General features: G+C 46.8%; 1 protein-coding gene across 1 annotated transcript; it reads right to left on the reverse strand.

The window, feature by feature from the left end:
* Positions 1–2,002: 2,002 nt before the first annotated feature.
* LOC147881126 (uncharacterized) lies at positions 2,003–26,902 on the reverse strand. The gene is made up of 5 exons (XM_087369978.1): positions 26,334–26,902; positions 25,275–26,240; positions 3,063–3,263; positions 2,743–2,938; positions 2,003–2,468 (listed from the first exon to the last, which is right to left on the reverse strand). Exons 1-5 carry the CDS (start codon positions 26,505–26,507, stop codon positions 2,284–2,286), a joined length of 1,722 nt encoding a protein of 573 aa, XP_087226104.1. The 5' UTR covers positions 26,508–26,902; the 3' UTR covers positions 2,003–2,283.
* Positions 26,903–27,821: the final 919 nt, after the last annotated feature.

Genomic DNA, 27,821 nt, shown 5'->3' on the forward strand with positions numbered 1-27,821 from the left:
AATTCTACCGTGACAATTTCCTGAATGTCTCAGAGGAGGGATTCATCGTCAAACCCCTATATCTCGAGGACAGAAGAGTCTCAAATGCGCTGAGGATCGCCATTGGGATGCGGGTTTCATCCCATCAGCTCAGGATTTAGACAGGGAGAGCAGCACGTATACCTAGAGAGCAGCGGACCTGCACGCTATGCACACTGGGAGTGGTTGAGACAAAAAAACACTTTCTTTGCGCCTGCCCAGCCTACTACGAGATCCAAGGACGATACCACTGCCTCTATCAGGACGGGAGTGGCTTCTGCCCACTATCACGCTTGATCCATTTTCATGACCAGGTCTGCATTGGGATGTACCTGCTTGAGATGCGCCGACACAGGGAGACCTTGCTATGACAAATCAAAGAGCAAAAGGAGGCGATCACACCACAGGATGCAGAGGCTAACCACAGACAGTGGCACGTCACAGATTTTTATGCATTCTAGTCAGCTCCAGGACACAATGGGGTGGAGGAGGAGCTAGCTGCTATGCGAGCAGTCTGGATTACCGAGAGAGGACTGCAGAGGCCACCCACAACACGGAGAGCGCCCAGAGCACACTCGATTGAGATTCGCCCTATCACAGCTTTCCTCAAAGGGGACAGCCCGAGACAAGGGGTCACTTTGAACATAGCTCAGTGGGTTCAAAGATCGAGGAGACCACGCCCCCCTCCGATGCCACAATATGAGACAGCCAGACAGACTTAGATTCGAGACATTTTCACCGCTCATAGACGGAACACCATAGTGCCCGGTTTCGGTGTCTGAGTTTCCAGTCCAGTTCCAGTTCTCAACCTGCTCTCGATAGCAGATAGCACATGATATGATATGATATATTTTTTGTACTTGTTTTTGTTTGAGCCATTGAGCTCTTTTTATTTCAGCACAGTACTCAGCAAAGGGTCTTAGCGCACCCTTTACCTCAGCCCCTTGTGGCTTGTATGAGTTTTTCTATTTGGCCCGCGAGGCCTTCTGTGGACGTCTCTCTCTCTCTCTCTCTCGCACGCGCGCGCGCACTGGAGGGGTTCATGGAACCACTAGTCTACACCCAGATTCATCTCCCACATGCTAAGGATCTCAAACGATCAGTTCCGGTATATTCACATAGGCTATGGATTGAGATAGGGCAGGCAAAGGGCATCCCATGTGAGAGACCAATCTGTACTTTTTGGGACATGCCAGAGATTGACACAAAGGATTGCTATGCATTCAGACCCCTTGTATACTATGAGATCCATGGAATCTTTTCAGTTACGGTTTGTCCCAGTCAGAGAGTTCTTGGCACATCCAAATCAGCAACATGTGGTTATTTTCCTTCTTGAGATCCAGAGACACAGAGACCACCTTATACAAGCACAGAGGAGAGCACAAGAGGGACCAAATGAGCCTAGTCAGAGCACGATTACGGATTTTTTCTCCAGTGACACGAGCCAAGGACTACAGGGACTAGACTTAGCAGAGAGCCAAAGGGCACGATTCAACAAAGGTGGACACTCACATGAGGACCGCAGACGTATCCTCTCTCTTCATCATAGTGCTTGGATGTATGCATAGATACATCAAAGTAAACAAATATCCTGTATTTTAAAAGCCTGTGAGCTTCAACTCAAGCACTACTTAAATCTGTGCGTGTGCACCTGCTCCGGGGTGGGATTCGTTGCATGCGTGCATGCGTCATGCATATGGATGTGCTTGTACATGTACTTGAAAGTGTATGATGTGTTTGGAGCTCTGAGTTTCCTTCAGGGTTGAGATGGCATTTTCAGCCTCCGCCTTGGTTCTTTATTAGCTCACTTTGACCTGTTTTTTCCTCATGCATTGCATGATGTACCCGCATTTGAGCTTGCTCTTGCAATTTTCATTCATTCTTAATGAAGTAATTTTCTTGGGAGGAAAAAAAAAAAGGGTGTATGATGTGTTTATGTAAAAAGCAAGCATCTTATTTAAACTTATGTAAAGTCCTGTTATGTACTTGTCAAATTTTCAAAAGTCATCCTTTGGTGCACTTGACAAAAAATTACCTATTGAAACCTTCTTTGGTGAATCTTCACAAACCTCTCGAATGGATTACAAGTTAAAGACCTGGATCCTCCAATCCAGCAGTACGATCTTCTGTAAGACAACTAGTATAAACAAGCCTGGACGTTATGCCTTGCCATGGGAATATAAAAGTAATTACAATATTCCCTAGAACAAGCAAGGGATATGGACAAATGCTGTACATTCACCTTCTACAATGAATCTTACCCCATCACCCATAAACTTTCATGAACAGATCTGAAAGAGCACTATATAGAGGGGCAGCAGCCTTTGGCTGTTTTACTGATCCTAAAAGAATGTCAGCAGTGCTGATATGTGGATCGCCATAAAATTGTACATTAGCAGCGGTGCGTGTAATGACAATCTCTCCTTCAAAAGAGCAACCCACAAAAGCACCTGCCATTAAGAACCAGGCAGTCAATAACAATATTGGGAAAAGTTCAATTTACTTACCAATTTAACCCATTACCTGCTTAATCAAATGTCAAGCATGACTCTAGCAGGGGCTTCTAAAGCATAAGGAAAGGTATTTTTTGAAGTTCGGATTGTTTGAGATATAACTCCTCATGCTAAAAGATGGTGATTGATCTTCAAGCCCATTTGTGGAAGCATCCTATGATAGTCAATGCCAAGATGAGGGTGAGGGGGGGCCATCAGGTTAGAAAAATACCTTTGCTGCAACTGTATGTGTAACATGCAGCAGTCCCACCATCGCCTGCACGTATGTCTGCTTCAACAGTTCTTCCTATGGGTCCAGCAGCAACACTCAGACCAGCACCCAAAGAAAAATGGACCCTCCCACCAAAAGCCTTCACAGCAGCCTCATTGCGAAGTACAATAATAAAATCAGTGAGCTCTCCACCAGCCTGACATAGATGCACAAGGATCGCACACAATCAGTCAGATGCACAAAGATCACAATCAGTCAGAAATCTGTAAGGAGATACCAAGCATAAGTTTCCAAATTGACTAGCAAAAGGCTTTCTGTACCTGGGCACCCCAACCAACCCCACACGACACTATTGCAGAGGGAGCTGACCATGATCCATCTCGTCGCTTAGCAACAACTAGCCCTGTTCCCAATTTGTAGGTCACCATCATCCCTGCTTTTAATACCGTGATGATGGCTAGACCTTTTGCACCCTTAAGTACAGCATCAGGAATAGCCCGCTCTGGCTTCAAGTTTCCAACCTACAAATGGCATTTCTACTCTATCATCGAATAAAAGTGTGAAGAGCTAGCAAATATATAGCTTTATAAGACTACTTTTACAAATTTAAACATTCAGAAATTGAAGGTGAGAAAAAAAAAAACAGAGGTGGAAAGGGAGGAAGGGGGAAAGCAAAAGAGAGAGATTTTTAAGAAAGTGGAGACAACAGGTCAAGAATGGTATCCGAGCATAAGCTGCCTTCGAATGCAGAAAAGATGTGAGAACCATCAAAATGGAAATTGAGAAGGCTTGGATAGAGCACAGGCATACAGAGTTTGGGACAGGGGTGGGTCCAAGGGGGAGTAGGTGCAAGAGGTGGTGTATTTTGTTGCAGGATTTATGTTTAGAAAACAAGCTCTAAATAATGGACATGGCCAGAGCTGAAAGTTGGAGGCATATTGACCAACAATCTTCTATTTCTATGGTACACTATGAAAGTCTTAGCTTTCAATCTACCCTATCTACTAATGATTATCCATGTATGCTTGCAATTACATTAGGACCAGCCATGATGGGTGGAGATGGGTAATCCTCATCCATATTTGAAGGGAGCCGTAACTGGTGGAGATGGTAATCCTCATCATATTCTTGTAACACATGAAAAGCTGAAGGCAAATAGACATAGATCTTTTAGTCTATGGTGCTCATTGCTTCTCTCTACCTTATCGTATCCTTCTTCTTCATGCACGTCAACCTTTAGTCTCTTGCTCTTTAGCCTCTTCTCATTCCTAGGTCACTTTGCCTTCCAATGCATTTGCTCTCTAAATTTTCTACATGGCCTCTTTCAAGGTTCATCCTCAAGAGCCCATAAGCCTTCACATTAAAATGCTCAGCAAACACTTCAAGCACAGATTGGGGGAGCTAGAGTGTTCATGCTCAAATACAGGTCACATGGGTGTGCCTTGCAGGCAGGGCTAGTGTTTGTGATACTGATGCCTACAGAGAGTGGGAAGAGCACTAAATGCAAGTGAGATTGTACTCATTGTGTAATCTATTTGCTGGACGCTTCAATTAATAAAGAAATACCAATAGGCACCCATTATCAGTGCAAACACCTGCATTAAAGCCTAGGAGCTGTTACTAGCAGCCCAATGCAGGACCGTACACTTCCCAAGCAGCCTGACACATCCCAGCACTCCTGAAACCTCTGATCTGCAAACAAACACACACAACGAGAGAAACTGAGCAGGCTGCTCACCACCCAACCATGACATCTACGGGATGTGATCCCGAATCAGGAGATGTCCCCTCCGAGCCACGAGCTGAGCTACTGGCACGAACTCCCAATCAGATCCAAACCAGCCTTGTGCCCCATACCACCAGGTGGCGCTGTGAAGCCTGGGATCTGCCACTGGGCCTTGGGCTACGCTCAGACGCATGCGCGCGTCCGCGACTCAATCCAGGATCAGACCTAGCACCTGGGAACAAACTTGCTCCCATCGGCACACTGAGAACTGAACCCCCTGGGTCCCTTTTCTAGACTTGGGCCCCAGCGCCAAAAATAGCGAAGACCTATAAATAGTTCGTACCCTTGCCACTCAACCCGAGAATCAAGCCTGCCTAGCTCTAAGCCTCCCCAGGCTACCTGAGCTAGTCTTGTGTACCCAGTACACGTCAGATACCAATCCGTGCACATGACATACTCCCCCTCCTCTAAGAACTCGCTCCTGAGTTCGCTAAAAAACCCGGAAATGTTCTTTGGAGGTTTTGTAATGTCTCCCATGTTGCATCCTCCTCAACACGATCCTTCCACTTGATCTTGTATTCCGTAATAGATCGATTACGAATCTGTCTGTCACGAAATTCAAGAATACACTCAAGTTCGTGTGGAATAAAAGTCAAATCAGTAACTTCTATTATCTCGTGAGGAGAAACAAGTTGATCATCCGCACCCAAAACTTCTTTCAGTCTACTGACATGAAAGACTGGATGGACTTTAACATCAGGAGGCAATTCTAGTCGATATGCAACTGGTCCAATTCTTTTAATGACCTTGAATGGGCCACAGTATCTAGGGGATAATTTTGGAACCAAACCAGTACTTAAGCTCTTGGATTCCTTGGGAATTCGCAAATATACCATCGTTCCTTCAGAGAACTCTCTAGGTGAACGATGTCTATTAGCATAAAATCTGTCCCGATCTTGGGCACTTCTAATAGACTCCTTGGCAAACTGCAACATTTCCTGCATGTCTAGCAAGAAGTTCTTAGCAGCATCATTTTGAATTCCTTTTAACCCAACCATAACTGGTGACTTAGGTTGAAACCCGTACATAAGCATAAAAGGACTGTAACCAGTACTAGAATGCTTTGCACTGTTGTAAGCAAATTCTATCATAGGTAGATAATCTTCCCATGAAGACTGTCTCTTAGATACATATGCCCGAAGCATGTCTTCAACCAGCTGGTTAACCTTCTCTGTACTGCCATCGGATTGTGCATGATCCGAGGAACTCATACTTAGAGTAGTTTCTAACTTCTCAAAAACAAGTGTCCAAAAGTTACTTGTAAACTTTGAGTCCCTGTCACTGACTATGTCAGATGGCAAACCATACAGCTTAAACAAGTGGTCCACAAACTCGTGAGCCAGCTGAACAGCTGAAATAGTTGTTCTAGTAGGTAAGAATCTAGCCATTTTTGTCAAACGGTCGACTATGACCCATATGGAATCATGACCCTTGCGCGTTCAAGGCAAACCAGTAATAAAATCCATGGAAATACTTTCCCATTTATTACCTAGAATCTGTAATGGCTGTAATAACCCCACGCTTCTAAGGCGTTCGGCCTTAGTAACCTGACAAACCCGGCAACCTACTACATAGTTCTCAATAAATGTACGCATCTTAGGCCAATAAAAGGTATGCTTCACAAGAGACAGAGTCCGATGTATACCTGGATGTCCAGCACTAGGAGCATCATGACACTCCCAGAGAATCTTGGATTTAAGGTCCAGAACATCTGGCACACAAATCTTTTCATTCCGGAACAGCAATCCGTTCCTAATCATCCAGTGACCTCCCGCCGCCTGTACCGTAGGTGGCACAATCCCTGAGTCCTGGTCAACCATGGAGCTCCCATCCTGGACTCTCTACCAATAAGAACTGAAATGACTATCAGTTGCGTATAGCCCTCTCAAGGATTGAAATAGGTCTGAGAATATTTCCGTAAATGACATAGCATTTACAAACTTAACTCGACTTAAGGCATCCGCCACACTATTCAACGAACCCTACGATAACGTATTTCAAAATCAAAATCTTGCATTAATTCTGCCCATCTAGCTTTCCGTCCCCTTAATTCAGATCCATCACACACATACTTAATTGGCTGATGATCAGTCAATACAAGGAACTTTGAACCATACAAGTAGTGTCACCAAACCTTAAGAGCATACACTACAGCATAAAGTTCCTTCTCGAGTGTGGGCCAACGATATTGAGTGTCGTCTAGCTTCTTACTCTCGAAAGCTACAGGTCTGCCCTCTTGGAAGAGAGCTGCCCCAATCGCATAATCACTCGCATCGGCCTCTAAAACATAAGGCCGGGTAGGATCGGGTAATGCAAGAACGGGTGCTTCCTTGATAGAAAACTTCAAGGTTTCAAAAGCCTTGTTCATTGCATCATTCCAAGAGATCGGCTGGGTAGACCTGTGTCCACGACCTTTCAATATGTTTGTCAGGGGTGAGGTGATATGTGAATAATCACGCACAGACTTCCGTAGAAATACCGTAAATCCAAGGAAAGAACAAAGTTGTTTCATAGTCTGAGGGATAGGCCATTCTAAAACCTTCTGGATACGATCCAAATCAATGCTAATACCTTCAGAAGAAATCTTGTGTCCTAAGTAAATGATCTCCTTCATAGAGAAGTCACATTTACTCATCTTGGCATAGAGCTTATGCTGTCTTAGAATAACTAAGACAATCCGGAGGTGTCCTATGTGATCCTCAAGCGTTCGACTATATACCAAGATGTCATCTAAGAACACTACAACAAATTTGCCCAGAAAATCCCTGAATAAATCGTTCATCATCTGCTGAAAGGTGGCAGGAGCATTGGTCAAACCAAAAGGTAATACGAGGAACTCGTAATGACCATACCTAGTTCGGAATGCGGTTCTATCTATGTGTTTAGCATAGATACGGATTTGGTGATAACCCGTACGCAAATTAATCTTAGTGAAATACTTCGCTCCGGCCAAACGGTCTATCAGATCATCGGAACGAGGTAGAGGGTATCAATTCTTAATTGTCACTTTATTTAATCGTTTATAATCTATACACATTCTCCATGTAGAGTCTTTCTTCTTTCTTAAGAGAACAGGTGCACCCCATGGTGATTTACTTGGGCGTATATAGCCCATATTCAGGTAATCCTGTAGCTGGGTAGCTAACTCATCCTCCTCTAGCTGGCTCATCCTATAAGGTGGTACACTAATAGGTTGAGCCCCTGGGACTAAGTCTATGCGATGATCTACTGCCCGTTCTGGAGGTAAACCTTCCAGCAGTTGAGTAGGGAATACATCCGTAAAACTATCTAACAACATTCTCAATTCACGATGTTCAAACACACTTAAATCATTCTTGTTAATTACAGAGACAACAAATGAAGAAAGCAGAATCAAAACACACTGATAGACATCATAATGAGAAGTGTTTAATATATTCCGAAGCTGCATCGCAGATTCGCAGATACAATAGGTCCCTGAGAAGAGGGAATTTCATCACACTGAATACAAAATTGGGTGTCCTTATCTACAAAAGAAAGTGTATGCTCCGTCCATCCAATCTGTATATTATGGGTTTTAAACCACTCTATTCCGATTAACAAGTCTACATGCTCCACGTGCATAACATAACACGTAAGAGCCCCTGTGTAAGCTTGAATCCGGATAGGAAGCGCTTCAACCTTGCGATCCCAAAACTGCTTCCCAGCTGGAAGCTGCACCTCATAGGTGTGATCGCTAGGTACTGTGGACAGCCCCATCTTCTGCACAAATTTGTAATTAACAAAGTTGTGAGAGCTGCCTGGATCAAAGAGAATGTGAACCTGTTGGTCCATAACTTCTCCATAAACTCGGAAAAGATCATGGGAACCAAACAACGAAGTATTGAAAGTGCAATTACAAGAAAGTGGGCAGGTAATGACATTTACAGAAATACCTGTCATCGAAACTTGGTTCGCTCCCTTGGCTTTGGTACCTGGACCCGCCTGGAGCTTCGGTCCAAGCACTAACTTTTGATTCTTGCGCTTTGGACATTCATTCTTGGTGTGGCCCCGCTCCTCGCAATAGAAGCAACGTCCTTCCTTCCTTAGCTTCAATGTGCGAAGGAAACGGGCTCGACCATTCTTTGCCTGAGTCAAATGTTTCTTGGAGGCGTTGTCCGTAGACTTCGTCTCCCCGATACCAGTCGTAGGCTGAAAGAACTTGTGTTTGTTCTTTCCACTCGTGTCGGAAACTGTAGTTGCTTTTGCACCGGCCATGGTATCATCATAAATACACGCATAGGTCATGGCCTCTTGCAACGTTGTGCATTTGTTGCTCTTTATTTGCAACTTGTACGAATCTGGCAAACCATCCACAAAGAAACCTAACAAGGTCACTGGATCCATCTTTGTGGCCCTGGTCTGCAGATCCCGAAACCTTTGAAGATAAACTTCAAATGACAAGTTCAACTTTGACATATCGAGGGCTTTAAGCTTGCCAACGATATCATAATCGTCCTCCTTCTTCAAGAACTCCTTCCTGAAGACCCCTTCGAAATCTATCCATGTATCCGGCTTAGGTTGGAGTTCCTTCCACCATAGCAACGCCTTTCCTGACATGAAACCTGCTGCAAGCTGTATTTTCTTTTCATCTGGGTACAGGTGGAACTGGAAGTGTACCTGCCACTTGTGTAACCAAGTGTCAACAACCTCCTTAGTTCGAGACTTTTGATCTCCCGGAAAAGAGTCTGGAGTTATGTTTGGGCCTAGCACTGAAGCCATGGCATCCACATGCGTGAGTGCCTGCACAGTGCTAGCCAGAAGGGTGAGAGTCGCCTGAATCCCTTGGAGTTGTTGTGTCAACCCCGTTTGATTCGCATTAACCTGCTCGAATTTTCCATCCAGAGCAGTGGTGAATTCACTGAAGGCCTTCTTCGTAATCAGATCATCATAAAGACCCTGGTCTTCCTCTCCCACAGGAGTGTAATCCAAATCCTGATCTCCCATGGTGAACTCGGGATTTGCAGGATCAGACATATCTGAAATCTGATTGGAACGAATATAAACTAAGAGAAATAACTGAGGGAATCGAAGCTGAAAGGAGAGTGGAGCAGAGAAAAACCGTCCCAAGAGATGCTGACAGAAGAAGATGCTGAAAACTGGCGAACCGCGGGCACAATAAACTCGGAGTTTTCCTCTTGCTGAATTCGCTGCAGGCTGCAGTGTACGGATTCCTGCAGCAAACCGTACTGTACGGTACCCTCCTGCTGACCGTACAGGTGACGTAGACTGTACAGATTGCTGACGTGGCTGTACGGCTGCTGACGCGATCCGTACGGTTGCTGAGGTGATCTGTACGGACGCTGATGCAATTCATACAGTTGCTAACGTGGGCATACGGTAGCTGACGCAGGTGTACGGCCGATGACGCGGGCTGTACGGCAGCCTGTCGCAGGCTGTCCCGAATCCCAATGGCGCAATCAAGACGTTGGGCAAAGAGGGCTCCTCACTCAAGGCTTATGGCTGAGCTTGGAACCTTGCCTAGCTATATAGGGAACAGGGCAGCCAAATTAGGAAGCCCTGCTTCCAAAAAAGGCTCACCCTCCCAACTTTGAAGGGTGGTGCTTTTTCGAAAAAAGCAGCACCTCCCATAGGGTGGCCGCACCCTGTTCCAGCCCCTTGCGCCTCTCCCTGCCCTGGCCGAAAATCCTTCCAGCCATGGCGCACAGCCTCACGCCTCGGCGTTCTCCCACGCAGCCCCGATCGGCCATGATCTGCACGCCTGCCACTCAGCTACTCTATCGCCTCTCCTTCCTGCACCTCCGCTCTCTCCCAGCTATGCTCATCCTTCTCTCTCCTAAACCCTTCAGTAAATTCGAAACACTCTCCTTCTTCCTCCTACCTTTTCCCTACATCCTGACCACCCCTGATAACCCATGAACCAAGCAGAATTTGCAGCAGCAAATTTCGAATTTTAGGGCATACCTGGAGGAAGAAATCGTCCAAAGTACTCGCATCAGAAATTCCTACCTCAAGAGCTGGCTCTGATACCAACTGACACATCCCAGCACTCCTGAAACCTCTGATCTGCAAACAAACACACAGAACGAGAGAAACTGAGCAGGCTGCTCACCACCCAACCATGACATCTACGGGATGTGATCCCGAATCAGGAGATGTCCCCTCCGAGCCACGAGCTGAGCTACTGGCACGAACTCCCAATCAGATCCAAACCAGCCTGGTGTCCCATACCACCAGGTGGCGCTATGAAGCCTGGGATCTGCCACTGGGCCTTGGGCTATGCTAAGATGCAAGCGCGCGTCCGCGACTCAATCCATGATCAGACCTAGCACCTGGGAACGAAACTTGCTCCCATCAGCACACTGAGAACTGAACCCCCTAGGCCCCTTTTATAGACTTGGGCCCCAGCGCCAAAAATAGCGAAGACCTATAAATAGTTCGTACCCTTGCCACTCAACCCGAGAATCAAGCCTGCCTAGCTCTAAGCCTCCCCAGGCTACCTGAGCTAGTCTTGTGTACCCAGTACACGTCAGATACCAATCCGTGCACATGACACAGCCACAAGTGTCCACCCCCTCAATGAGATACCCAAACAATGGGTGAAAGTATAACTGATCTGGATTCTGCCCTCAATGCTTGGGAGCAGCAACTTAAACTGCAAGCCTTTACCATGATCCACTATGCCAACTAGGCCTCTCCAATCATACCAAGGACAACGTTGGTTGTCCTTGGGCCCAACTTTTAGACCCCTCTTCAAAGCCTTTGCCTTGCCCCTAGAACCTAGTGGTGCACCTAGACTTTGCCCCTAGGAACTTCTAGGAAGTGTGCACTTCCTCTAGCCAGTCCCTCACAGCCAAACCATTACTACACTTAACCATTGTTAACCCCAAGTCAAGCGTGGGTTGAGTTACAAAGTTACTTTACATCACTTTTCACATCCCTGTGACATATCCTCCTCTTAAAACAGCAAACCACTCAGGTTGCTACTCAAAATTTACAGTGAGTGTAAAGTTAATAGGCAAAAATAGCCCATACCACAATATACATCATTTGTAAGGTACAACCTGCAATGATAATACATGCTAGGAGAGCTCGAGAGTCCATCCATAACCTGCTTCATGAGGATCAGCCCGAGCTGGAAGAGTTGGATGAAATCTTGGTTCCGGAACAAATTTTGGCACACATGGAAAGAAAAGTTAAAGGTAGAGTTTCCAATCGCTACCTGGTGAAGTTCAGGAACTATCCTGCACTGGATGCGAAGTGGATGGAGGAGGGTGATCTGGCAGAGTCACCTCAGATTTTGCAGCTCTACCTAGACGCATTTCAGCTTGAGCCCACTGCAGTGCAGGCTTCTACATGTTTAGCAGAGCAAAGATCCGGAGCATTGCCTGGTGCTCGAGAGGAGGGTAGTAGCTCCCCTTCCTTGATTCAGATTGCTGATGTATTTGGAGATCGCTTGGTGGCACCGATTGTCTCACCCGAGATACTGATTGTTGACAGTATTTCCTGCCGTAACATCTCCATGATGGGTGTTCGTGACACTCGACACAGAGGATGCATTGATGTAGCATCCAGGCATCCAAACCACTGGCAAGCTGAGCTCAAAGCTGCCTCAACGCTATCACATACATCCACACTATCCTTAGGCCTTCCACAGGAACACCCTTGCCTCTGGCTGCTTGCTAGAACCTGTAGGAGACCTGAAAGGACTACAAACAACACACATGCACTGCAAAAAGCTCCAAAGCAAGAAAGACCAATGAAAAACATAACCTAGAACTCATTCCCATTGTCTTTGGCAGAGAGGCGACAAGCTCCTTCCTCGTGCCTATCCTTCGTCCAAGCTCCCCGCAACTATTTGCCCTTGCAAGCAGCTTGTACGTCGGAGCACCAACAGTCCATACCCCGCGTCCTTTTACTTTTCTTCTCTACGTCCTTTGCCTTGCGTGCAATGGCCCTTCTCCTCCAGCCCCCGACTTCTCACATACGTGGTCTCCAAGAGCTTGCAGCCCGCCTTGGTGGCATGCACAAAGCCTTGGTCTTTTTAGTAGGTGCCACGTGGCACCTACATTTCATTTTGCCCCATGCCCCTCTAGTGGGACCTCTTTAAAGACCCCACCAGTGACCAACTTATATTTCTAAGGTTCTTTGGGGCCCTCTTGGCCTTATACCTCTCATTTGCCCCCAAGGCACAATTCCCTAGGGAGAATCTTACAGACCCACATCCCATATCCTTGCCAACTAAATTCCCAGGGTCAGGGCCCACATGCAAGTACAAAACTCATGCCCTCGTGAAAGGTAGAGACATGTAAACCTCATCCATATTGAGGGGTATGAATAACCGTGCTTTTCCATAAAATAGCAAGGGAGATTGTGTCTTGTAACATGTAATGGAGGGTTAAAAGAGGCCAAGTTAGAGGCCCTTCAGGTGGAATATGTAAAGAGACTATATAAGTCTCCATCCACCCCCTACTAGGTACTTTTTGATGTGACATCTACTCCTATGCCTACGCTCACTCACTCTCTCTCTCTCTTCCCTACTCCCTCTCAATCTCTCCCTCTCTTTCCTACCTCATTCTCTCTCTCCTACCCTTTCCTCTCCCTCTTCCCCTCTCTCTCTCCCCCTTCTGCTCATCTATCCCCCTTTCTTCAAATCTGTCCCAACCCCTTCTCTGCATTGGTATCAAAGCACCGACTCTGGCACCCTTGCTTCCCCTCTCACCGTTCACTTCAACTCTTAAAAGCAAACGTGAGAGAGAACAATTATGGTCTAGCAAGTTGCTTAAGTGGAGAAACCAATGCTGCACAGCAGACCGGCCTAGAGAACCAAACTGAAATGAAGATGAAACCTCCAAAAAGTTGTGCACCATGGACAAAAACGAACGAATGAATCTTCCAAAAGCTGTGCACCAGGATAGCTAGCCCAGCCAATCATTCACGCGGTCACAGAGCAGACAAGCGCATTATGGATAGCGAGGCCAGCCACCAGCTCCAAAAAGGCGTAGGAGATTCACCATCGCATGCAGCACATTTGCCTCGCCATTGCCGTCGCATACAGCAGATTTGCCATCGCCATGAATCCCCTCAACGCTGTAAACTCTGCATCGCCGCCGCATGCAGCAGACTCGCCATCGCCATGAATCCCATTGTCGTCGCAAATCTTCACCCTTGCGCCGCCGCCTCGACGACCTTAGACTAAGGTCTAAGGTTCCTAACTAGGATTACTAACTAGGGTTAGTCAATAGGTCAAGTTAGGCTGGTTAGGTTTAGTTAGTGGAGTGGGTTAGGTTAGTAGATTGGGTTAGGTTAGGTTTAGTCAGTTAGGTTTAGTTAGTTTGACTCTAGGTTAGGTTAGTACTAACTAAAGTTAAAGGCTAGGTTAGGTTGGTCTAAGACAGTGCCCTAACAGTCTTAAAGGTTGCCCTAACAGTCTTAAAGGTCTTACGCTAGAACTGTATTAACTGTCCTAGGTGACTTAGGGCTCCCACACACACGCACACCGAAAAAAAAAACTCAAATTCTCAGCCTCTTTTAAGGGCTCTCCACAGTCCCATTTTAGCTCATTCAAGCTCCATTTCAAAGCTTCTTCGACGACCTTTCTTCTTAGCCTCTCCATCGACATTTTCGTGTTTTTTCCACACACTATCTCAGGTGCTCATTACCACAGGGTTTTGCTATCCATTTCTCCTTGCCTACATTCGAGCTCCTCTCTCCAGGGTCAGCCACCATGGCACCAAAGCGTGTCCCTCATGATATATTGCATGACACTGATGAGGCTGCTCAGAATGAGCAAGTGCCTACCACAGTGGTGTGCATCCACTGGTGGTGCAGAGGTTCCTTCCACTCAGCCTCTCTCCTCCATCCCGGGAAGTGCAGGCAGCGCAGACGCAGTTTCTGGATGCCCTTTCCTCTATGCTCCAGGGTGCTTTCCGCCAGATAGGACAGGAGTTCAGCCAGTAGCTTACCACAACCATGGCTATGCAGGATACGTCTCTTGTCCAGATGGGACAGCAGATTGGTCAGCAAATCACATCTGCCATTGTTATGTAGGATAAGGGTAAGCAGCCGCATCCCAACACAAGGACCATTCAGACAGTCATGATGTTTTGTATGCTCCACACAGGGGTTTTATGGCAGATGCCTGTCGTGCCTATGAGCATAAATCTTCTGGACCATTGCATGTACCCTAGCTTGGGGATTATCTGGACATAGATGATGCATTTTCTCTGCCACAGAGCACCTTCTTGCAGGATGTTGGGCCATCTTTTGGCTCTCATCTTTCTGCATCGATGCAGGCTGAGCCGTCTCTTTTTGGCAAACCCGTTGGTGCGTCTCCGGCTAGTGCTCCTTTCATTGCACCGGCGAGTATGCCTGGAGTTGGCTTGGGTTTATATGGCAGCCCACACCCCTGGGAGAGAGGTCACTCCTCTTCTCAGCCCTTTGGGTATGCCATCATTTCGGAGAGATGCATCTGGCAGAGAGACCCAGCCCGGGGTTCATGCACCTATCGCTCCGCCAGCAAGCACATATAGCCAGACGCAGCCAGTGCATCAGATGGCAGCAGCTTCTATGCAGCAGGGGGTTGGTGGTGGGCAGCAAGCCACTTTTGACGACATCTTGGCAAATTCTTTACGTTCATACAGGGCCCTACCTGAGGCCATCAAACTTAAGATGCCCTTCTCTGATTATGTGAACCTCAAGCGTGATGATGCCCGCACTTTTGGAGGTTACACACACAAGAATTATGCAGCCAAGGATATGAAGGACAAACTCACAGTGCATTAGTTAAAAGGGGACACTCGCACTCCCAATGAGTTGGAAGACTGGCTCACAAAGCTGGAAGACTATTTCCGCTTCTACCCCAAGTCTGAGGAGGAGCGCATCATTTTTGCAGGTGTGCATATGCAGGACTATGCCCACACATGGTGGCGATACATGAGGGATTCGCCTCAGAAACCAACTACTTGGAGGGGTTTCAAAGAATTAATGGTCACTACATTTGTATCTCCACTTGTATTGGATCAATACTTGGCTGAATTTTATGCCTTGTCACAGACCGGTACGGTCCAAGAGTACTTGCAATGCTTTTGGAGGCTTTCCCTGTTTGTGCAAGACGTATCTGAAAAGGGAAAGCTATTGCGTTTCATCCATGGGTTAAATTCTTCTCTCGCTGCAGATGTGAAGGCACACAACCCTCAAACAATTGAGAAGACGCTAAGTCAAAGCCTAAGTTTGCTGCATGGACTGACAAGAAATCTGCAGCAGCACCATTTCCTCGCTTTCCTACTGTCTCGGGTAGTAAGATGCCATTGCCAAGCCTTACAGGTATCCTGATGCCAAGCTTAGAGGCAAGCCTACTACTGGAAATGAGGCTGAGATAAAACAGCATACACGACAGTAGAAGGAAGGCCAACTTATGTTTTAAATGTGGCAAGAAATGGACTCCTAAGCACAGGAATGTGTGCAAGATGCGCAACAGTGGTACTGCCAAGCTCAGCATTCGGACTTAGAAAAGACAATTATGTCATCGAAGAAGGTATCAGTGAACTGTCTGTAAGGTCGGAAGATATGATCCATCATCCTATTGAAGGTAGCTGGGGCATTTGTCAATCCAAAAGGCATCACCAAATATTCATACAACCCAAAAGTAGTGCGGAACGCTGTCTTGTGCACATCCTGAGGCTGTATCCTCACTTGGTGATAGCCACTCTTTAAGTCTATCCTGCTGAAAACTGAAGCTCCATTTAACTGATCCAGCACATCATCAATGCGCAGAATAGGGAATCTATTCTTGAGCCATCTTTCTTCTGTATTAACAGTACAGGGGAACAAAAAGGAGAAAATCAGCCCCTTGGACAACAAACCTGCACCTGAGTCATAATCTCCTCGCTGAGTTGCACTAACTCTGTATGGGGGCCTATTGGGTGGCTCACTGCCAGGAATGAGTTCTATGCCATGATCCTCAGGTCTCTCAGGGGGTAGCTCCCCTAGCAAAGCGTCAGAAAAGCAATCTTTAAAATTTTCAAGGAACTGAAATTTATTATGATCTACCTCACTTATTTCAGCATGCATTTCCACATCTCTCTCTTTTACAAAAATCATGTAAGCTGAAACTGCAAACTTTATTTCTTTTCCAACAGAACTATTTGATACAATGGGAATAGTTTCCCCTCTATTCCTAGCAACCACACGATATACTTTGCTCCTATGTACAAACTCAGCACTCTTTCAGGAAGAGTCAACTTCACTGCCTTGTGATGAAACCAAGGCATACCCAAGACTACATCATGATGTTCCACTGGAGAAATGAAGAAGTCTTCCTGATCCACATAACTCTGTACATGGAGACGGAGCTTCCCTATAAAGGGAGTGACTAACACAGGGTTCCCACAGAACATCTAATCGGCATCCAAAGCCTTGCCCAACTCCTCCGTCTTTATTCCCAGCGTTAGGGCTAGGTCCTCTAATATGAAATTATCAGTAGCCCCTGGATCAAATAAAATCAGCGCTTGCTGGTCTCTGACTTTGCCCCATGATAGTAGCAATTCTCGTTCTTCTAAGTTTGAAACATGACCCAATATGTCAGGAATTCCTCCTGCCATTGGCTTTCGCGGTCCCCGTGGCTTCTCTGCCTCTTTTCCCTTCAAAGTTGAAGGCTTTTCTGGGCACTGGGCAGCCAAATGCCCCTCTTTGCCACACCTGAAGCATTTACCCTCTTTCTTGAAAGTTTCTGTCACGATCTGTGACGTATAGGTCTGATACATCTCTTTCTGCTAGAAGGATATCCGTGCACATTGTGCATGGAAGAGATGGAGAGAATGAGCATAAAAATTTTTAGCGCCAACCCTGTCTAAAGTCATCAATGGCCTCTCCATCTCCCACACATCACGAGTGGATGTGAATGGACACGACAAAAATCATGTCTTTTCATGTGCTTGGACTGTCCCAAAACCAAGGGACGCACCTTTTCCACCATCGGACACACCTTTTGATGAAGAGTCTTGACTCCTCACCCAAGGGACACACCCCATCGTGGCAAAAAGGACACACCTATTCATGTGGGGACACCCCTTTTGAAAACAGGGACACACCCCTTCATGAAAAGGTGCACCTATTCCAAGGGTCACACCCCTTCGAATAGGCACACCTTTTGGAACCAAGCACCTTATATAAAAGGGTACCTAGAGGGGTTAAAAAAGAAAACCCAGCCCCAAACCTTAGGTCTACCCTAGATTACCCAAGGGTCAAATAAACCCACCCTTTAAATTTTTTGGGCAACCACCCAACGTAGGCAGCACAAACGAGAAGACAAAAGGGACGATCCATTTCAACGCCCGTACAGATTTTCGTCAAACAGGTTGGCCTGCCTGCGCAGCCCCTGCCCTCGCCATTTCGCTGCCCTGCTCCCCTCGCCATATGCAGCCCCTAGCCTCGCCAGTTTTCGGCCCTGGTTCCCTGCCAGCCTGCAGCGCTAGATCAGCGTCAGCCTGCCATATCTGCCGCAAATCAGCCTTGGACGCTGCAGCCTGGTTTCGCCAGCCTCCATCGTGATCCAGCCTGCAGCCTTTGACGCCTTTTATCGCGATCCAGCCTGCAGCCTGTTTCGCCATTGACAGCCTGCCCTCCCCCCTTGTTTCGCCACCTTATCTGCCAGTTCAGCAGCGGTTCAGCCCTCCTATCGCGATGAAGACAGCCTGTTAAATGCGCCCTGTTCCTGTTTTCCAATCTAGACCAGCCAGGCCCAAATCTGTGAAAATGGGAGAGAGAGCAAAGGTGAGAACAAGAGCAGGAGAGTGTGAGAGCTGAAAAAAGTAGTTGCTATTAGATGAGTGTTACAACTGAATGGAGTGATAGGTTTTGTCTAAGTGACAAAACCTTATCCTTCACTAACCATAGTTAGTGAACTAACTGTGGTTAGAGGGAAAAACCTCTAAGTGAGGGAAAAGTGCCCCTAACCTACTTATTACATTACATTGGTCACTGCTAAATTATAGCAATAATTCTAACACCCCCCTGCAGTGCCAATGTCATGTACAAGGAAAAGATCAATCACCAAAAGGAGATAAGTTCAGGGCACTGCGAAATGCCTCAAACTTTTCACGTGGAAGTGCTTTGGTGAAAATGTCTGCAACATTGTCATGTGTTGACACATAGATCATGCTGATCTCTCCTACATGCAACTTCTCTCTGACATAGTGATAATGAACCTCAATGTGCTTCGTGCGAGCATGAAACACAGGATTCTTTGCTACTGCAATAGCACTCTGACTATCAGTGAGAATTGGAGAAGGACCCTCCAATGAAAGATGAAGATCAGCAAATAAACGACGCAGCCAAACACATTCAACTGTCGCTGTGAAAGCTGCCCTGTACTCAGCTTCACATGAAGAGGTAGCCACTGTAGATTGTTTATTGCTCAACCAAGAAATACAAGCTTTGCCCAAAAAGAAACAATTGCCACTTGTGGACTGCCTAGTGTCATAATCTCCAGCCCAATCTGAGTCACTGTAGGCATGCATCTGCAAGTCACCCCCCCCCCCCCCCCCCGAGAAACATCAAGCCAAAAGACTTGGTATCTTGCAAATAACGGAAGATGCGTTTTACAGCCTGCCAATGCATAGTCTTTGGGCTGTGCATATATCTGCATGCAGGCATGAGCGCCCAAAGGGTTTTCACTCAAACACATAAAACATAATGATGTGCATGTAGGCCTATCTATGGGCTATCCTGATCCTACCTTTACCTTGGCATGTGCCTTATAGGCTTAGTTATAACCAGTTAGGACACTAGTGCCAGTTAGCACATGTGCTAACTTAGGACACTTGTGATCACTAGGACACCCTATCCTAGGGTCTACTACTTAGCTTTTGTACTTTCATTCTATTTCACTAATGCGAGTACAGTTTTCCTTTTTACCCTCACTACTCACTGCTTCCTATCTCTCATAGTTCCCAACAGTGGTATCAAAGCATAGATCTCGACTTCCCTGTCCGCCTCGTGGTGTGCAAATAGACAGCCCATTGCCATTGCTTGTTTTTGCTTCAGCTTGTGAGGATAGCTGCCATTTTCAGCTGCAACAACTTTGACCCGCGTTGACGCATCGTTCATGCTGGAGTATTCCTAAGCATCACTTCTCCGTCGACTCTTCTATCCAGAGCTACGCCTTTCCTTGTTGGAGGTTCTCTTTAGTAGATTTTGCCGTACAATCACAACAAGGGAAGCTCCATGTGCAGCCAAGACCAAAGAAAGGGAAGCTCCATGTACAACAACTAGGCTACTTGATAAGGTCCCATCCATCTCATTTTTAGCTAACCTACGAGCTTGATATACCTACTATCATACAACAACACCAAATGTCCTTCTTCAAAGGTCTTCATGTTATCCTTGCAAGTGTCTATCATATCACTCTTTCCTTCACCGTTGCATAACCTCTCTTGTCTATAAAACCATAATTCTACTCTCATCCAACCTATTGATCAAAATCATCTTTCTACCTAAGCTTTCATTTAGGATGATAAGGGATAGATTTCTAGTTCTTAATGCAATATGTGTTAGTATATGGTCCAGCCTTACTAGTACAATTCCCCCTAAACCATTCATTTCCTCGTCATGGCAGTTCAATGTCCGATCCCAAGCTTAGGGGAGCTAGGTAAACTTGATGGTTCTAATTATCCATTGTGGAAGATGAAAGTGCCATCTTGTGGTCAGGTTGAGTTGGGAGATCACAATCAGAGTTGAGTTAATGCCTCAGCCCACCACGACTACAGCCACTGCGACTGTCTATAATGGGATGAATCTCCCTAGGTAAATGAGCTTCTTGTATCAATGTCGTCATATGTATCTTAAGAGGGCAGATTCAGTTATTTTGGCCATATCTTTCAATCTGGTACTTCGCTTGGCCCACCATTCACCCTTGTACTTTAGATTGCACATGTATCCCTTTCTTCACGTACTCCAGCTCATCCAACAAAACTCTACGCATCAGCAATGAGAAACCAGTTTTCTTCCTAATTATTGACGCTGCTGGATGCAGCACTAACATGCTGCAGAGTAGCAACAGCTTAAGTAGTTGAACATTCGCTCATCTGATCTCGCTGCTCGCATTCGAGTCCCTTGGGATGCCCTTTGTTGTCTGTCAGGGTATGCCCCCGAGGGATCTATCCCATGTAAATGGCCATGTGTGTGAGTGGGTGAGAGAAAAAAAGAAAACTAACAATGTTTTGAAGACCTTCCCCTAAAAACATATTTGTGTTGGAAAGGTCACCTCCCCATCTGTAAGCCCCCATATGAGGAGAGCATGGGGGAGGGAGACCTAGGGCAGAACCCAACAGAAAAAGAGAGAAAGGGGCTGCCACATAGACAGCATCATGGCTGTCATGTGGGCAGCACATCTAGGACTGTTATGTGCAGGACAGATGGACAGAAAAGTGCGGAAGCATGGCTGGGACAGATTGCGATGGATCTAGACAGGAGGCGCATTGTCTGCAGTAGATTTTGGGGGGGGCTGGACCCTGTATTTATAGGGCATCTGCCCTTGAAACGTGGGCCAAGGGCCCTTGTAATGAGTGCCCCAAAAGGGCAGCCCACAGTCCCATAAATGGGGAACTGTGGGGTCGGTTTTTTGTACAGACTGAGTCGGTTTTTTGGTACAGGCCCTGGGGCCTATATAAAGAGGCCATTCAGGCCTTATTTGAGTATCATCTGGAGCAGCAATTCCACCAGCAGAAGGAGCAGCAGCAGGGCTATCTTTGGGCCTACAGTCAGGAGGAGAAAGTAGTACCTTGTGCTGCAGACTTAGCTTGCAGGAAGCTGCCCACCTAGACTGGTTTCCAGACAGCAAGGTGGAGAAGATCATTCTAGACGGAAAGTCTACTCACGCTCGAGGTGGAGCACGCGGACTCTAGTCTAGAGATAGCCAGCAGATAGGAGAAGGACTTTTGTGGTAAGATCAGAGGACCACACCATTGGTGGGACTCTGGATCTGTCTCTTTTGTATTGTGTCCATAGTTGTGGACGGAAATATATTATTTGGTGGTTTCTCTATCTGATTGGTTCATTGTCTATTAATGAGTCTGCACACCTATTGAATGCACATAAGTAAAGAAGTCTGTGATTCCACACCCACACCGCACACTGTGTGAGCTCCTGGGCATTATTTCCGCTGCGTGTACCCTCTGTTGGGTATTTTCTAACATGGTATCAGAGCCCAAGTAGGAGGCTCACAGGTGTGGGAGCCTGAAGGCAGGGACCTTGCTGAAGGACGACCCTGATTCAGAAGCTCTAGGGAATCGACTTCCACGACTGGAGGATTGTGCCCTTGCGAGAAGGAGGGTCACTCAGGTTCAGTCAGGTGCCTTCAGAGTTCTGGTTTACTGCATTTGAGTTTGGTTGACTTTGCTGTGCGGTATATACAGCAGAGATGTCGACAGCCTCTTCAGCCCCTGCTATTCCTTCCTCCTCCTCCAGTTTTCTCTCTTTCACTATCCCTAACTTTGGAGAGTCTGGGAACCTGGACGGGACTAATTACCCGATCTGGAAAGTGAAGATCCGGAGTCATTTAGTGGCTCGGAAGTTGTGGAAGCTGACCACGGGAGAGGAGTCGAAGCCGGCAGACATGGTGGACAATAAAGGGAAGGTACTCATGGCAGTAGACAGAGAGGAGCTTGATGCTTGGGAAGAAAGAGATGCCCATGCCCTGGCAATAATCATTGGGACTACGGCGGACTCTGTTCTTCCGCATATCCAGCTCGCCGAGACGTCAGTAGAGGCGTGCGCCATCCTGAAGGATCTGTACGAGACAGATAATACCTCCCGGATCGTGCTTCTTCAGCATCAACTCTACAATCTTGATATGGAAGAAGGCGATACGATACATAGTCATTTGACGAAGGTCAAGGTGGTGCGGGATCAGCTGGCAGCGATTGGTCAGAAGACAGACTCATGCCATCTGGCCTTGATGGTATTGAGGAGATTGCCTCGGAGTTTCAAGAGCTTTGTTACGGCTGTGACAGCAGGACAGCGGACCAAACCTCTGACATTTGAGGAGTTGTGCCCATTACTGCTACAGGAGGAAGCTCGGGAGAAGCTCTACAACGAGGACAAAGACGACAAGGCGATGCTGGTGAAGGATTCCGCAGGTAAAGGAAAGGGCAAGCCTAACAGTGGCAAGTCCAATAAAGATGACTCTGATGACGAGGGGACTTCGAAGAGGAAGCACAAGAAGAAGTGTTTCTATTGTGATACGCCCGGACATTTTGCAAAAGACTGCAGAAAGAAAAAGGCGGATCTGAAAAACAAACAGGAGTCTGACCCAGATTCAGAGGGAAAGGCCAAAGCTAATGTGGTAATCGAAGAATTGTTCCTGGTGACATCACCGAGTGTTACCGAGGTCAGGTATGTTGATCCAGAAATCACAGTAAGGATGTCTGACATAGAGATGTGGGTCGACGAGGAGTCAGATACCTTTGTGAAGGTGAAGGACAGTATGGAGCGCTTGGTACCTTCCAGGTGTGTGGCTGTTGACACTGACACGAGGGTGGATTCCATGGAAGGCCCTGGGGTCTCATGGTCAGATGGATGCTGAACTTCAGAAGGGGACAGTACAGGATTACACAGGATCTTGGTGGGTGCCTCATTGAGGTACAAGGTTTGCTTTCAGAGCGAACATTCAGGCAGTACAATAGTCTGGTATGTATTTGATATTCTGCATTTGAGTCTTTATAGCATGCTGTGGGGAGATTCTGCTCTTCATTTGTCTCAGGTGATAAGAGATTGGAAGGAATTGGCCTTCTTCGAAGGCAGAAGGGGAAGTATTGGTGCTTCTTCAAATCTCGGACACAGATTGCTAGAAGGTGGTGGACAAAGAGTACTGAAGCCAGAAGAGTACCTGCTTGAGAACTCAGCGAGAGTTCATGGTCTAGGTTATCTGGAAATATTCATTGGTTGCAGACCTTGCCAAAGGAAGGACGGGTTGAAACAGACCCTCAGAGCATGGTGCCTGGAAGACTCCAAGTTGTTCACTCATTATGAGGGGGACGACTGGAAGATCGTGACGGCTGGGTTGCTCAGTTCAGAGGCGGGAATGTGACTGAAGGAGGTGGTACCAAGAGGTGCTACCTGAGATGGACCTGTGTACCAGGATGGTGTGCGGAAGCAGAACCGGACCAGGTAGAGCAGGAGCCACTGGATGCAAAGCCAGGAAAAGATTACGACACCATAAGGTTCCAGAGGACTACGACCAGGGAGTTACTGGAGCATCTTCATCGACGTGTTGGCATTGGGCTGAGATGTGTCGGTGAGAGGGGGTGTTGGAAAGGTCACCTCCCCATCTGTAAGCCCCCATATGAGAGCATGGGGGAGGGAGACCTAGGGCAGAACCCAACAGAAAAAGAGAGAAAGGGGCTGCCACATAGACAGCATCATGGCTGTCATGTGGGCAGCACATCTAGGACTGTTATGTGCAGGACAGATGGACAGAAAAGTGCGGAAGCATGGCTGGGACAGATTGCGATGGATCTAGACAAGAGGCGCATTGTCTGCAGTAGATTTTGGGGGGGGCTGGACCCTGTATTTATAGGGCATCTGCCCTTGAAACGTGGGCCAAGGGCCCTTGTAATGAGTGCCCCAAAAGGGCAGCCCACAGTCCCATAAATGGGGAACTGTGGGGTCGGTTTTTTGTACAGACTGAGTCGGTTTTTGTACAGACTGAGTCGGTTTTTTGGTACAGGCCCTGGGGCCTATATAAAGAGGCCATTCAGGCCTTATTTGAGTATCATCTGGAGCAGCAATTCCACCAGCAGAAGGAGCAGCAGCAGGGCTATCTTTGGGCCTACAGTCAGGAGGAGAAAGTAGTACCTTGTGCTGCAGACTTAGCTTGCAGGAAGCTGCCCACCTAGACTGGTTTCCAGACAGCAAGGTGGAGAAGATCATTCTAGACGGAAAGTCTACTCACGCTCGAGGTGGAGCATGCGGACTCTAGTCTAGAGATAGCCAGCAGATAGGAGGAGGACTTTTGTGGTAAGATCAGAGGACCACACCATTGGTGGGACTCTGGATCTCTCTCTTTTGTATTGTGTCCATAGTTGTGGACGAAAATATATTATTTGGTGGTGTCTCTATCTGATTGGTTCATTGTCTATTAATGAGTCTGCACACCTATTGAATGCACATAAGTAAAGAAGTCTGTGATTCCACACCCACACCGCACACTGTGTGAGCTCCTGGGCATTATTTCCGCTGCGTGTACCCTCTGTTGGGTATTTTCTAACAATTTGGCTCCCTAAAGTCGTCCCCTTCTCTATGATCCCTGGTAAGCATTAGCAGGGAGTCGTCATCGAGTCTTTTTTGGATTCGTCAGTGTCGGATATCTTCTTTGTTTTGGTTGGAATGAAACAAAGATCATTTTGAGTGACTGCAACTAATACTCTCTCTTGTTACTTCGTAGTACTTAAAAATGAGTTACATAATGATGGGAAGCGATGAAGCTCTCTCTGTCTCTCTCTCTCTCTCTCTCTCTACTTTGTCGTTCTTAAAAATGGGTTGTAATTTGACGGAAGAGATGAAGCTAGAGGACCAACAAATCAAATCACAAAACAAATAGAGATTCTCTCTCTCTCTCTCTCTCTCTCTCTCTGTCTCTCCAACAAATCAAATCACAAAATAAAGAGAGATTCTCTCTCTCTCTCTCTCTCTCTCTCTCTCTCACACACACACACACACACGCACAAACAAATATCAATATATGAACATTTTATGGTCTGTGAGTCACCTCTGAGAAACCTCGCAGGGTGTTTGTCGCCTTATAAATCTCATGCTCCAAAGAAACGCCCAATGGGCTGTTCATCCATGCTCTGAAGCAACTCAAATCGGTCACATCGTGGGTAGCCAGCTGTGCAGCATGACTCACCTGCTCGTGCAAGATCCCCTGAACAGGTCCCAATCTCTCCAAGCAAGGATCACACACACGTTGTGGACTCCCCTCCCTGAATTTAACTGGTAAAAGGCTCCTTCCGGTTGTGCATGCACCGCAAAAAATTCCTCCACAGAATCTACAATGGTGGCGCGGGCAAGTGATTGGATGAAACCTCATGAAGCATAGCATGCAGATCGAGGCTGAGCTATCTGGCACCCATTGAGGTGGTTCTGATGCTAACACGGTTGTCATGTTCCTCACATGCTCTGCCATTTGGTCAGTGAGAGATGTAGCAGGATCCAAGGTCTCTTTCCACCCTTCTTCAGACTCAAGGGCATCATAGAATCCACCCTTGGCTCCGAAACGCTTCTTCGACCTCCCTTTTAATTTTTGAGCTCCACATACAACCGCTATCAATTCCATCAAAATGCTCCATGCTGTCAACTCTGGGGCAGGATTTCTCTCAATTGGATGTCCCAACAAAGAGCACTGCTCTGGAAAGAAAACCACGCTACAGTCGTCCGCATGGCCTGCTGCGCTTGTAGGAGGGACCGACACTGGGATCCATGAACCCGTTTCTTCCGGCAAGGGCAAATCATAAACAAAATACTTCCTCCCACTAGTTCCTTCACTCAGGGCTGCCTGACCAGAGAAGGCTGCAGCAAGTCGCTGATTCTCCGTCTCCGCGCTTTTCATTGCGGATTCTAATGCCAACGCACGGTCAAGAGCATCCCTCAGGTCTGTGTTCAAACCAAGCACCTGATCGGAATCAAAGGGCGTTCTGCACAACGGGCAAAGCGGTGAAGTAGAATGGCACTGCACCTGCAAATTCAACAAAAAGTAAGTTGGACTATTTGCTACATGGACGCAAATCATGCTCCACGCACAACAAATTCCTCATAGCGCAAGAAACACCTGCTGCAAGCAATCCAAGCAACCGTTATGTCCACAGGCGAGAGAGGCCGGACCACCCCACGTGCCCAAAGCATCGGTACATATTGGGCAAGCAGGCGTGCTTTCGGCCTCCTGCTTATCATTCAGCAAACTTATGTCCTGGAATTCTGAATTGCCTTGGATGGCTTCGGCCATGAGAACTGCGATCAGAGGCAAATTTTGCACACATTCATAGTCGAAATTCTGTCAAAATCGCCGATTCCCTGCCGGATACTCAACGCCTGTAAAGAATCACCAACAAATTCCGTCAAAAATCGCCGGATCCGTAACGCCTGTAATCACCAACAACTCGAGGCCGACACAGAGGGAAATCAAATTTGTTTTCACTGGAGGAGGGCGTCGTGCCTAATCGCTGCAAAACCCAATTATGGTATGATTCTTGCGGCTTCGAATTCGCCCAAAAAAGGGGCGTACCTCTTCCACTTTCCCGACCAAATTTTCCGGTAAGTAACCTGCTTTTGAAGCCATCAATCTCACGTCTTCAACAAGAAATGTCTAAAAATGGATCTACTCCAAGAGAATTGGAGCGAATTTACATTCACACTGGTGTGGTAGTTCACACCTGCCATCGCTCATCGGTTCATAATTGAGTGCGAGGGGCACCCTTGGGCACCCTCTAGCGTGGATGATCAACTTTGGTTGGTTAGCTCCGAAGATTGCATGGCGGGCCATCATTTGAACAGAGGAGTGAGTATCCGTGTCCAAGCGTCTATTCTTTACACACCTAAGCGGGTGGACGTGTATCACCTAGCCCACTTACTCACTTCATAATTGGACACGAGTCTTCGAGTCTGTCGCCTTGTCTATGCAACGGGCTGGTGAGATATAGTCAACAAACCGTAATATTGTAAGGTGCTATTGACACCATTATTGACTCGTTAGGAGGAAAAGACTTTTGAAGTCTTGTCACTCAATTAGCTCCATAGTTGTTGCAAGTGTGAATGGGAGGAAAGAGGCAAGAGAAGTTTGCAGACCCAACCATAACCCGAGGACGGGTAATCAAATCGGTCCAAGGGAGTTGTTAACCCTATGGCAACAAGGGCCAAAAGTGCAGTCTAGCACAACAACTATGAGAGTATTGTGTGTGTAGAGTAGCGGCAAAGCTCCGCTTGTAATATCTTAAGCCTAAAAGATAGTATGATAAATCTTAAAGGATGAGGATAGCCAAAATCCTCTCTAGAAAAAATCCAATCATACTTGCAAAATCAGGATCTAGAGAGATGGTATCCAATTCACCCTTACCGAATTGTACTGTCTTAGTGAGGATGAGTTTCAATGTCTTATTAGTATACATCATGTCAATGAGGAAATGTGTCCCTTGAACAACTGACGAGTTGCAAAGGGCATCCATATCAGCATATAATATTTTCAAAGATGAACTCAGTAGTACTACGAGTTGAGTTTTCTCGAAGTGCCTTAGCTTTTGCCCACTTTGTAGCATAGTCAATG

The sequence above is a fragment of the Dipteris shenzhenensis genome, chromosome 31 (assembly GCF_047967505.1).
Source record: "Dipteris shenzhenensis isolate YYH24624 ecotype China chromosome 31, Dip_SZ_1.0, whole genome shotgun sequence".
Taxonomy (NCBI): domain Eukaryota; kingdom Viridiplantae; phylum Streptophyta; class Polypodiopsida; order Gleicheniales; family Dipteridaceae; genus Dipteris; species Dipteris shenzhenensis.

What these genes read in the sequence shown, in the direction of transcription:
- LOC147881126 (XM_087369978.1), bottom strand. Translation starts at nt 26,507, where the DNA reads ATGGCCGAAGCCATCCAAGGCAATTCAGAATTCCAGGACATAAGTTTG. An exon ending in GCTTGGATTGCTTGCAGCAG is followed by an intron (nt 26,241 to 26,333) that starts GTGTTTCTTGCG and finishes TTGAATTTGCAG; the next exon opens with GTGCAGTGCCATTCTACTTC. An exon ending in CCCTGCGAGGTTTCTCAGAG is followed by an intron (nt 3,264 to 25,274) that starts GTGACTCACAGA and finishes TGCCATTTGTAG; the next exon opens with GTTGGAAACTTGAAGCCAGA.